Source organism: Aureococcus anophagefferens, assembly GCF_000186865.1.
Source record: "Aureococcus anophagefferens unplaced genomic scaffold AURANscaffold_8, whole genome shotgun sequence".
Lineage (NCBI taxonomy): Eukaryota > Pelagophyceae > Pelagomonadales > Pelagomonadaceae > Aureococcus > Aureococcus anophagefferens.
The window spans coordinates 375,924-386,605 of NW_008705568.1; the positions used below are offsets into that span (position 1 = coordinate 375,924).

Genomic DNA, 10,682 nt, shown 5'->3' on the forward strand with positions numbered 1-10,682 from the left:
CCTTCGTGCTCGTGCGCCTCGAGCGCTACGCCGAGGCCCTGGCGGACGCCGAGCTCTGCGTGTCCATCGAGCCGGACTTCGCCAAGGGCCACACGCGGCTCGCGCAGGCGCTGGAGCCGAGCGACCGGCCGCGGGCGCTGGACGCCTGCGCCCGGGCCCTCGAGCTCGACCCGCGCGACGCCATGGCCGCGAAGATGCTGACGAGACTCGACGATAGCCTCGTCGCGGGCCTCCGCGCGCGGCGCCAGCTCGCGGAGGCGGCCGAGGAGCGGCGCGACGGCGTGCGGGACCTGCGGCACAAGGGCCCCGAGTTCGCGCGCAAGTGGGCGCTCCTCGCGCGGGAGGACCGGCGGAAATTGGTCATGCGCATGCTGACGCGCGCGTTCAACGAGATCAAGGCCGCGTTCCTCGAGTGCTTCGAGCCGCTGGAGGACGTGCCGGGCTTCCCGCCGGGGTTTCTCGTGACGGTGGACGCGCTCCAGTCCGAGCTCCTGGCCGTGAATCTGGTGCTCATGTCCGACGCTTTGTCCGACGAGATCCTCGAGGACGCGCCCGAGGGCGAATCGCCCGGCGGGGACCTCGACGACCTCGAGCGGGGGCCGCCCATGCTGCGCTTCATCGCCCAGGCCGCGGGCGGCCGCGAGTGCGGCGAGAAGTGCTGCGGCCCGGGCATGTTCGCGATGATGGAGCAGTACCGCTTCGCCGCGTTCAAGCGCCACCCGGACGCCGCGGAGCTGTCGCGGAATTTGATCGAGGCCCAGCGCTCGACGCTGTGCCTCGTGATCTGCCACATGCTCCTCGGCGGCGACGGCCTCCCGACGCTCGCGACGGCGTCCCAGGCCGAGGGCTTCGCGCCGGACGACGAGCAGGAGGACGAGGCGGCGGAGGAGCCCTACGACGAGGACGCCGCGGAGCGGGCCTTCGAGGAGAGCCTCCGGGAGGACGCCGACGACGACGACGGCGACGACGAGGCGGCCGCGCGGGCCCTCGAGGCCGACTCCGAAATCCCTCCCGCGCCGCGCGGCGGCGACGACGACGAGTACACGGACGACGAGCAGACCTTCGAGGCCGAGTCCGACGACGAGCGGGCGGGGTCGCCGCCGCGGCGCGTGCTCGGCGAGAACCGGAAGACGCGCCGGCCCGGCGACGAGGACCTCAAGTGGGTGGCCCACTAAAAAGTCACGACGGAGGCACCACGGAGGCGTGGTTAGTCGACCAGATTCGCCCGCCTACTGGGGCGTGAGGAGCGTGCCGCCGAGCATGGTGTCGACGGCCGTGAGGAAGGGGACCTGGTAGATGAGCGAGTACGCGGAGACGACGACGAGGCCGAGCATGGCGAGGCGGCCGTTCCACATCTCGGCGGCGGGCGTGAGGCCCGTGTCGAAGGCCGGGATGAGGCCCGTGGGCTCCTCGTCGGGCTCGCCCTGCTCGAGGAGGAGCGTGTCCTGGAACGGGAGCGGGCACCACGCCGCGCAGAGGCTGACCATGAGGAAGTGGACGTTGGCGATGAGGATGCAGGCGCGCTCGTTCGTGATCGTCAGCCCGCCGCCCTTGCCGCCGGAGATGATGGCGAGCGTGCCCCACTCCTTGAAGTCCAACGCTTGCGACGGGTTCGGGATGAGGCCGTGCGCCTGGCAGTAGCCCGTCGCGACGATGAAGACCCAGCCGAACATGGCGTGGCGGCCGTTCCACCGCTCGGCCTTGGCGCTGACGCCCCAGCCGTAGGAGTTGAAGATGGGGAAGTCCTTGGCGAACGTCTCCGTCGCCATCGGCATGAAGCCGCCGGGCTGCTCGCTCTTGGCGACCGTCGCCGGCGCGACCTTGGACGCCGGCGCGACGAAGGCCTAGGGAGATGGGGGTTTGGGTGTGAGACTCGGGGTTCGGGGGGTTTTGTGGGGGCGGGGTCGAGCGGCGTTTTTTGGGTTCCGTCGAGGCCGCCGCCTCGCGCGCGCGGGGACGGGCGGCGGCCGCGCGCCGTCGGGGCCGCCAGCGCCGCGCGAGCCTCGGGCCCCGCGGCGGCGAGGCTTCGAGCCTCCCGGGCGTCCTCCTCGCGCGCCGCGCGGGAGCAGGAGGCTGAATCGGAGCCAATGCGCCTCGCCGTCCTCCGGGGCCGCGGCGGCGCGATTTTTCGGCTCTCCCGCGCGGTTCGAGGTACGCGCGAGGTTCGGGGGCAGGTGGAGGGTGGACGCACCGAAGCCGTCGAGAGAAGAGCGGCGGCACAGAGCAGGCGGGCCATGATGAAGCTCCGGGGATCGCACGATCTCGTGATGATCGAGGCCGCGCCGGTCTTGCCGCAAGCAAATCCGCGGCCGCCCGCCCGCGTCCTCGTCGCGTGACACGACAAAATATGCTCGGCGCCCTCGGCGTCAGCGGCGACGAGTCCCCGACGAAAGCCGACGGCTACTGCATCCTCGACGACTGCGCGCTCGACGTGTCCAGCGGCGGCGGCGCGCGCGTCGCGAAATACGCGCTGTCGACGTCGCAGGCCTCGGGCGACATCGCCGTCGTCTTCCTGCCGCTGGGCGTGTCGCGGCTCTTCGTGACGCGCGAGGACGTCGCCGAGTCCGCGCGCGACGCGGGCCTCCGGCTGCTGGCGGTGGACCGGCCCGGCGTCGGCGGGACCGCGCCGGCGACGCAAAAGTCCGCGGAGGCGCGGGAGCCCTACCGCGCGCGGCGCGACGTCGACGTCGAGACGGCGGTCATCCGGGAGAAACTCGAGACCGCCGCGGAGCTGGAGCAGAGGGGCAAGGACTGGTGGCGCTACTCGCGGACCGTCCGGAGAAGACTGTGGACGCACTCGCGGGACGTCGCGCAAGTACTCAAAAGCCTGGGCATCGACGGCGTCCACGCCAAGGCGCGCGTCGTCGGCGTCTGCGCCGGGTCGCCCTACGCGCTCCACTTCGCGCGGTGCTTCCCGGAATTGGTCGACCGGACGCATCTCACGCTCGTGACCCCCTGGGTCTCGCCCGAGTGCCCCCACTCCTGGTCCGTCGCGCGCCTGGCGTCGAACCGCTGGTTCGGCGGGCGGTCCTTCGTCGGCTACCTGCTCGGGTCCCTGCAGCTCGGCGTGACGATCCCGCTGCTGCGGTCGCTGGAGCCGCACGAAGCTTTGGATCTCCTCGAGAAGAAGCTCACGGACGCGGAGCGCGAGGAGGTGCGGCTCCAGCGGCTCGCGCAGCACGTCGCGAAGGAGGACGCCTCCTTCAGCGACGAGGAGGCGCTGGGTTTGAAGGCGCTGGGCCACCTGCGAGATAACGCGGACGCGCACAACGTGGCCGCGCTGACGGACGACGTCCGCGTGTGCCTGAGCACGCTCGACGAGATCGACGTCGCGCCGGAATCCCTCGGCTTCGAGCGCGCGACGGTCTTCGCGGCCGACTGCGACGACCTCGTCAAACCCGACGCCGTCGAGTGGCTCGCGGCCAAACTCCCGAACTCGCGTTTGGTCGTCTTCGGCCGGTCGTCCCACAGCGGCGTCCAGATGCTCCGGCGGCGCGAGTGGCTCCGGGCGGCGGCGACGCACGGCGACGCCGACCGGGGCGCGACCCTGGCGCCCGCGGTGGAGTCGTAATGTTTTTTACGCGGCTCGTTGTTGTAGGACGGCCTTCATGAGCTTGACCCGGGCGCGAATGGGATTGACCGTGTCCGAATAGACGCGCTGGAGCTCCTTCTCGTCGTCGAGCATTTCCTTCTCGCGCTTCTCGAGCTTGTGCGGGGCGTAGTCCTTGTCGATGAGGAACGCCGCGAGCCAGTCTTTCTGCGTCTGGTCGGCGATCGCGGCGTCCAATTCCTCCGAGCTCAGGGCCCCGAGCTCGGCCAGCTTCGCGAGCTCCTCGTCCGTGCAGACCTGGGTCTCGTCCACGGCGCAGAAGGTCATGCGGCGGCGGACGAGCCCGTAGAGCTCGTCGTAGGACGCGCCGCCGTCGTAGGGCTGCAGGTTCCAGGGGTCGCCCCACGCGACGGTCGTCGACTCGATGCCCATGTACTCGCAGATGGGCTTGCCGACCGCGCCGCAGTTCACCGTGCCGACGAGCACCTGCGTGTTGTTGCGCAGCTCCTTCGAGAGCAGCTTCCAGCTCGCGTCCAACTTGTCGTTCTTCTCCTTCTCGCCCAGGAAGCGGATGATTGCCATCTTGCCGGCGGTGTGCTTCACGTAGTTCTGCGGGTGCAGGTCGCGGTAGGCCGTGGCGTGCGCCAGCGGCACGACGCAGCCCAAGAGCACGGCGAAAATTTTTGCCATCATCGCGATCTGACGCCGGCGGGCACACTTTCAAAGTTTACTTGTTCAAGAGGCGAAAGTTGAACCCCATGAAAAAGATGTTACCGGCTCGCGGGCCGCGGCGGCGCCGGTTTGGGCGGCCCCGGCGCGGCGAAGTTGCGCCGGGGCTCGGGCACGGTGGACTTGCGGCCGTGGCGCCGCGGGCTGACCTCGCTGTCCTCGCCCGCGAGGCGCGCGAAGGAGGAGCGCTGCTGGCCCGCGTAGGGCAGGTCCGTGACGAAGTCGCGGAGCTGGCCGAGCTTGGCGATGAGCTCGTCCTTGTCCGCGCGGAGGTCGCGCGTCCGGCTCCGCTCGTCGTCGAGCGCGGCGCGGAGCGCGTCGCATTCCGCGCGGAGCCGCTCGGTGCCGACGCGCTCGCGGTGGAGCGCGTCGCGGCAGTGCACAAAGTCGTCGACGCGCTTCGCGGCGATGCCCGACTGGGACCGCGCGACGCGCTCCGCGAGCGGCAGGCGCCGGAGCCGCCGCTTCAAGGAATCGTTCTCCGCCTCGAGCTTCGCCGCCTTCTTCGCGAGCTGGCTCGCGACCTTTTTTGCCGGGGACCCGTGGCCCGTGCCGCTCGGCGACCGCTTCGCGTCGGCGAACTTGAGCTCGAGCGCGACGTTGCGCCGCGACACGCGAGCGAGGCGCCGCTCCAGGCCCAGCAGCCGCCGCTCGTAGTCGTCGCAGACGGCCTCGCCGGCGCCGGCGCGGCCGAGCTTGCGCACGAGGGTCTGCAGCCGCAAGTTCTCCGCGCGCTCCGTCGCGAGGTCGACGCCGAACCGCGCCTCGGCCTCCTCCAAATCGTACTCGCGCTCGTCCAAACGCGTCCGGCTCCGCGCGTGCGAGTCGGCCTCCTCGTCGAGCGCCGCGCGCAGGGCGCTCCGAGCGAGCAGGTCGCGGTCCGCCTCGAGGCCCTCGGACCCGAAGATGCCCTCGTCCGTGACGGACCCGGCAAAGGATTCCGGCAGGCCCTCGCTCGAGCCCTCGAGGGCGACGGCGCTGAGCAGGTCCTCGAGCTCGCTCTTCAAACTTCGCACCTGCGTCTGCGTGTCGCGGCGCGGGAGCGGGCTCATGGCTTGTTTTGTGTGCTTTTTGCTGCGCGTCGAGTAGCTATTTGGCGCCTAACATGCTCAGTTTCACCACAGAGGGCGACGCAGCGCTGGCGAGCCGCGCGGGGCGGCCCAGCCCTCTCCAGCGGCAGCCCACTCCATGGAGCCCACCTGCGCGCGCGACGCGTCGTCCGCGTCGACGGCGCACGGGCACGAGAGACGCGCGACGCCCGCGGCCGCGCTCCGCCGCCGCGGCGGCCGCCGCTCGCTGGGTTGGGCCGTCTTCGTAATATGCCTCACGGCCTCGCTCGACCTCGCGTCGGCGCAGCGCCGGCAGAAGCCGAAGCGCGAGAATCACGGCCAGAAGCTCGCGCGGCAGGCGCGCAAGGAGCACGACAAGCGCGCGCGCCGCGTCGACGTGCGAAGTCGTCCGAGCGCGCGCGCCGACGCTCGACCCGCGCGCGCGCAGGCGGCGGGACGTGCAGAAGAACTGGGAGAAGGACAAGGAGAATGAGCGGAACATGAAGGTGAAGCGGGACCGGGCCAAGGAGGAGAAGGTGGCGACGAAAAAGGCGGAGAAAGGCGCGAGAGAGCTCGCGAAGCGCCGGAAGGCGCGCGACCGCGAGACCGCGGCGCGGCACAAGCAGCGCGAGATCACCCGGTCCGCGCGCAAGGATCTGTAAGGGGGGAGAGCGGAGTTTTGTTGGCTACGTGCGCGGTCGGCAGTAGGTTTGCGAAGTGCAACATGTTGAAGTTTGTATTCTTGAAGAGCTCTCGACGCATGGGCCACGCATTGAAGCGCCGTAACTCGTAGACCATGTCCCTGCGCTTCCAGACGACCGTGGCGCGCGCCGCGCTCGCCTCTCTAAAACAACCGCGCACGGCGCTGCGCTACGGCGCGGCGCACGCGCGCCGCGCGTCGTCGCGCGCGCCCCTCGCCGTCGTCGGCGTCGTCGCCGCCGCCGGGGGCCTCCGCCAGACGCGCTGCGAGGCCATGGTCCACCGAAAGCCCACGACGCACCTCCTCCGCCGGAGCACGACCTACCACCTCACCCAGGGCAACCTCGTCCTCCGCTGGTTCAAGCGCGCCGCGCACCGCCTGCGTCTCGCGCTCCGCGTCGGCTACCTCACGTGCCTCGGCGCGTCGGCCGTGAGCTTGGGCGTCGTCTGCCTCAACGAGGCCGCGCCCTTGCCGAGCGCGCTCGTCGAGGCCTACTGGCGCTACGCGATCTGGGCCGTGGAGACCGCGGGCCCGACGTTCGTGAAACTGGCGCAGTGGGCGTCGACGCGGCCCGACATGTTCGACGCGGCGCTGTGCGCGCGCTTCGCCGTGCTCCACGACGCGACGACGCCCCACGCCTGGGCCCACACGGCCGAGGTCATGGCGTCCGCGTTCGGCGACGACTGGGCCCGGCGCGTCGAGCTGGAGCAGGAGACGATCGGCTCCGGGTGCATCGCGCAGGTCTACCGGGGCTTCTGCGACGGCCGCAAGGTCGCCGTCAAGGTCTGCCACCCGCAGATCCAGGAGAAGGTGTCCGCGGACATGCGCATCCTCGCGTACTTCGCCAGGTGCGTCGAGTATTGGTTGCCGAACGCGAAGTGGCTCGCAGGGCGGCACAAGGGTGATTCAACGTCGCTTCAATGTGAGTGTTCCGCGCGCGCGCGTTTCGGAAACAGCACCCACGCTTCGAGAGCGCTCCGAGAGATGATCGCTCGTCCAAAAATCAGCCGAAACGAGCGGAAAACGACCGAGAGAGGAGCCTTTGAAGTCGGGAATTTCGCACCCTTTTCCTGCCCAGGTGGCTCGGCGGCAAGGAGCTCGTGGGCGCCTTCGGGGCGCTCATGCGGGACCAGATGGATCTGAGGATCGAAGCGCGGAACCTCGAGCGGTTCACGGCGAACTTTGGCAAGGAGCGCGACGTCGACGTCGTCTTCCCGGTGCCCGTGTTGGTGCGACCCGACGTCCTCGTCGAGACCTACGTCGAGGGCCGGCCCATCAACACGTTCACGACGGACGCGACGGACGCGGCGACGAAGCGGCGCATCGCCGACGCGGGCTGCCAGCTGGTGCTGAAGATGGTCTTCACCAGGGCAGCAAAAGAGAGCGAAATTCCCAACTTCAAAGGCTCATATCTCGGCCGTTTTCCGCTCGTTTTGGCTGATTTTTGGACGAGCGATCATCTCTCGGAACGGCCTCGAAGCGTGGATGCTTTTCTACGGAACGCGCGCGCGCGAACACTCACGTTGAAGCGACGTTGAATCACCCTTGTCCTCCCCAGGTCTTCACGCACAACTTCATCCACGCGGACCTCCACCCGGGCAACGTCCTGGTCGACGTCGACGACGAGCGCGTGCGCGTCGGCCTGCTGGACGCGGGCCTCGCCTACGAGGTGACGAACCACAAGTCGTTCCTCAACGTCGTCTACCACCTGATGATGCGCGAGGGCAGCCAGGCGGGCGTCAGGGCAGGACAAGAGAGCGAAATTCCCAACTTCAAAGGCTCCTTTCTCGGCCGTTTTCCACTCGTTTCGGCTGATTCTTGGACGAGCGATCATCTCTTGGAACGGTCTCGAAGCGTGAATGCTTTTCCCGGAACGCGCGCGCGCGGAACACTCACGTTGAAGCGACGTTGAATCTCTCTTGTCCTGCCCAGGCGGGCGTCGCGATGCTCGACGGCGTCTCCGACGGCGCGGTGGAGACCGCGCGCCGCGACGCCTACGGCGCGGGCGTGCAGCGCATCGTCGACGCGGCGAAGACCGAGGCCTTCTTCGACCACCTGGGGTCCTACATCCACGACTTCTTCACGCTCGCCTACGAGCACCGCGTCCGCCTCGACCACAACTACGTCTGCGTGGCGTTGGCGGTCAAGGTCATGGAGGGCCTCGCCATCGCGTTGGACCCGCAGATCGACCTGCTCCACGCGGCCATGACCTACGTCGCCGTCGCCGGCCGACGAGAGGCGGCCAAGGACCTCCAGTCCCAGATCAGCGAGAGCCTCACGTGGGCGTCGCGCGGCTCCATGACCGAGCAAGAGAAGGAGCTCGAGGCCGCGGGCCACAAGGTCAAGAAAGCGGCCTAACTTTACTACTGGTGTAAACCGCGGTGGAATTCTGGCACTTTACCGGGGCCCCTATCGCACCCAGAAGCTGCCGAGGCCGACGCGGTCGAGCGCGCCCTGGACCGCGCCGTTGACGCGCGCGCCCGTCGTGTAGGCGACCTCGTCGTCGCGCACGGGCAGCACGGCGACCTCCGTCGCCTGCTTCCCGAGGACGCCGCGCGCCGCGAGCTCGTTGCAGGCCTCGTAGCCCGACACGAGCGCGCGCTCCTGGCAGAGGCCCTTGGCGCCGTGCTCGCGGTCGCCCATGCGGACCCAGTCGCCCGCGCAGACGACGTTGGGCACGGACGTCGCGAGGGGCGGCCGCTTCGAAAAGGAGCCCGGCGAGAACCAGGACACGGCCTTGGGGAAGCGCCTGACGCACGCGTCGGCGACGCCGACCTTGCCGAAGGCCGGGTAGGCCCGGGGGAGCAGCGTGTCCATGAGGAGCGACACGATGGCGTCGTCCGACAACGGCGCGATGGCGCCCGCGTTGTAGAAGTCGCAGGAGAGCACGGAGCCGCGCGCGCCGTTGTCCGCCGTACTGCCCGCCCAGAGCTCGTCCAAATGGTCCTTCTGCAGCTGGTCCAGGAGGAAGAAGGTGCCGCCGGCGCCGCGGAGCTCCTCGAAGCGGCTGAGGACGCCCACGGGCGTGTCCGTGTCGACGACGCCGTCGAGCCAGATGCGCACGGCGACGACGTCGATCGCGTCCAAGGACGCGGCGAGCGACAGGTCCCCGGCCTTCTTCGCGAGTTCCGGCGAGCCGCGCATGACGTTCTTCATGCCCGTGGAGCCCAGCGCGAGCACGACGCCGTCGACGTCGAGCGTGTGCGCGGCTTCGCCCTCCTTGTAGGTCACGGACGCCACGCGGTCGCCGTCGTAGTCGAGAGACGCGACGAAGCAGCCGCCCTTGATCGTCACGAGGCCCGTCGCCTCCAGCGACTCCGCAAAAGGTTGCACTAGTGTCGACTGCACGGTGCCCTTCTTCAGCCAGCGCACGTCGAAGGCGGTCTGGTGCGCCAGCGCGTAGAAATACAGCAGCTCCATCGTCACGGCCGCGGACAGCTCCTCGGGGGGCTTAAATAAGCCCACGAGCAGCGTCGGCTTCAGGAAGTCCTCGACGAGGCGCTCGGAGACGCGCATCGTGCGGAAGAGCTCGTGGGCGCTCATGCGGTCGTACTTGGCGAAGGTCTCCGGCGTGCGGTTCAGGTCGACCATCGCGTAGAGCAATCCGGCGATCGACGCGCGATCCGCGAGCGGCAGGCGCTTGAAGCGGTCGAAGGACGCGAAGACCTGGCCCAGGGGCGACGGCAGCTCCATGGAGCCGGAGAAGACGGGCGCCGTCGCCTCGAGGCCCTCGGGCCCGAAGAACGAGCTCTCCGTGAAGTCGGTGTAGGGATCGAGGCCGAGCTCGTCGCCGAGCGCGTTCAGGTTCGGGTAGTCCTTCCAGAAGCCGCGCTGGCCCAAATCAAAAGGCTTGCCGCTCTCCGTCGTCATCTCCACGAGCGGCTGGCCCGCGTCGAGCACCGTCACCTCGACGCCTTGCGCTGCTAAAGCCTTGGCGGCGCCGAGGCCGCCCCAGCCCGCGCCGACGACGGCGACGCGCTTGGGCGCCGGCGCCGTCGCGGGCGCGGGCGCGCTGAGCGCGTGGGATGTTGCAAAGAGAATTGGGAGGAGGAGTGTTGCCATGCTGCGACCTGACACAGGTGCCATGCTATGCCACGATCCTTGGCCGCTGCGACCTGACACAGGTGCCATGCTATGCCACGATCCGCGGCCTCGCGATCGATTTTTGTTGAACCGATTTGTGAAGTGGCAAATCGAGCATGGGTGCGCAAAAAAGGCGCCGATTCGTCGCGTTGGTGCTCTGCGCTGCAGCCACAGCGGTCTCCGCAACCACCCAACACGCATCGCCACGAAACGCAGCGACCACGGTACGCCGAGGCGGCAGCAACGCACCCTCGCCGCTCGACGACCTGCGCTCCTCGCTCAAGGAGCTGCGCGCGCAAGCGCCGATCACGCACGGCTTGCTACACACACTCCTGGTCACGTTCGTCGCCGCGCAGCACCCGAGGACGCAGGGTCTGCTCCGCGGCCACGCCGTCTGCTGCCGGCAGGCGCTGCGCCGCGGCCGAGCGCACGTGCTCCTGAGCCACGCCGTCGTGACCCACGATCCGTACCAGCTCGTCTTCAGCATCTTCGCCCTCGTCGTCATGGCGAAGCCCGCGGAGGCGTCCCTCGGCACCGCGAACTTCGCCAAGCTCGCCCTCTGCAGCGCCGT

At 69.4% G+C, this 10,682-nt stretch overlaps 4 protein-coding genes across 4 annotated transcripts; 1 reads left to right on the forward strand and 3 right to left on the reverse strand.

The window, feature by feature from the left end:
* Nucleotides 1–1,229: 1,229 nt before the first annotated feature.
* Nucleotides 1,230–1,769, reverse strand: AURANDRAFT_25646 (hypothetical protein; the record flags this gene model as incomplete). Its single annotated transcript, XM_009038566.1, has 1 exon — nt 1,230–1,769. The coding sequence occupies one exon, from the start codon at nt 1,767–1,769 to the stop codon at nt 1,230–1,232; it is 540 nt and encodes a 179-aa protein (XP_009036814.1).
* A 2,533-nt stretch (nt 1,770–4,302) lies between these two features.
* Nucleotides 4,303–5,389, reverse strand: AURANDRAFT_71533 (expressed protein; the record flags this gene model as incomplete). Its single annotated transcript, XM_009038565.1, has 1 exon — nt 4,303–5,389. One exon carries the CDS (start codon nt 5,329–5,331, stop codon nt 4,321–4,323), a length of 1,011 nt encoding a protein of 336 aa, XP_009036813.1.
* A 735-nt stretch (nt 5,390–6,124) lies between these two features.
* On the forward strand, nt 6,125–7,940 carry AURANDRAFT_63795 (hypothetical protein; the record flags this gene model as incomplete). Its single annotated transcript, XM_009038259.1, has 3 exons — nt 6,125–6,876; nt 7,107–7,386; nt 7,587–7,940. The coding sequence occupies 3 exons, from the start codon at nt 6,125–6,127 to the stop codon at nt 7,938–7,940; spliced, it is 1,386 nt and encodes a 461-aa protein (XP_009036507.1).
* Nucleotides 7,941–8,437: 497 nt separating this feature from the next.
* Nucleotides 8,438–10,090, reverse strand: AURANDRAFT_25715 (hypothetical protein; the record flags this gene model as incomplete). The annotated part of the gene is made up of 1 exon (XM_009038564.1): nt 8,438–10,090. The coding sequence occupies one exon, from the start codon at nt 10,088–10,090 to the stop codon at nt 8,438–8,440; it is 1,653 nt and encodes a 550-aa protein (XP_009036812.1).
* Nucleotides 10,091–10,682: the final 592 nt, after the last annotated feature.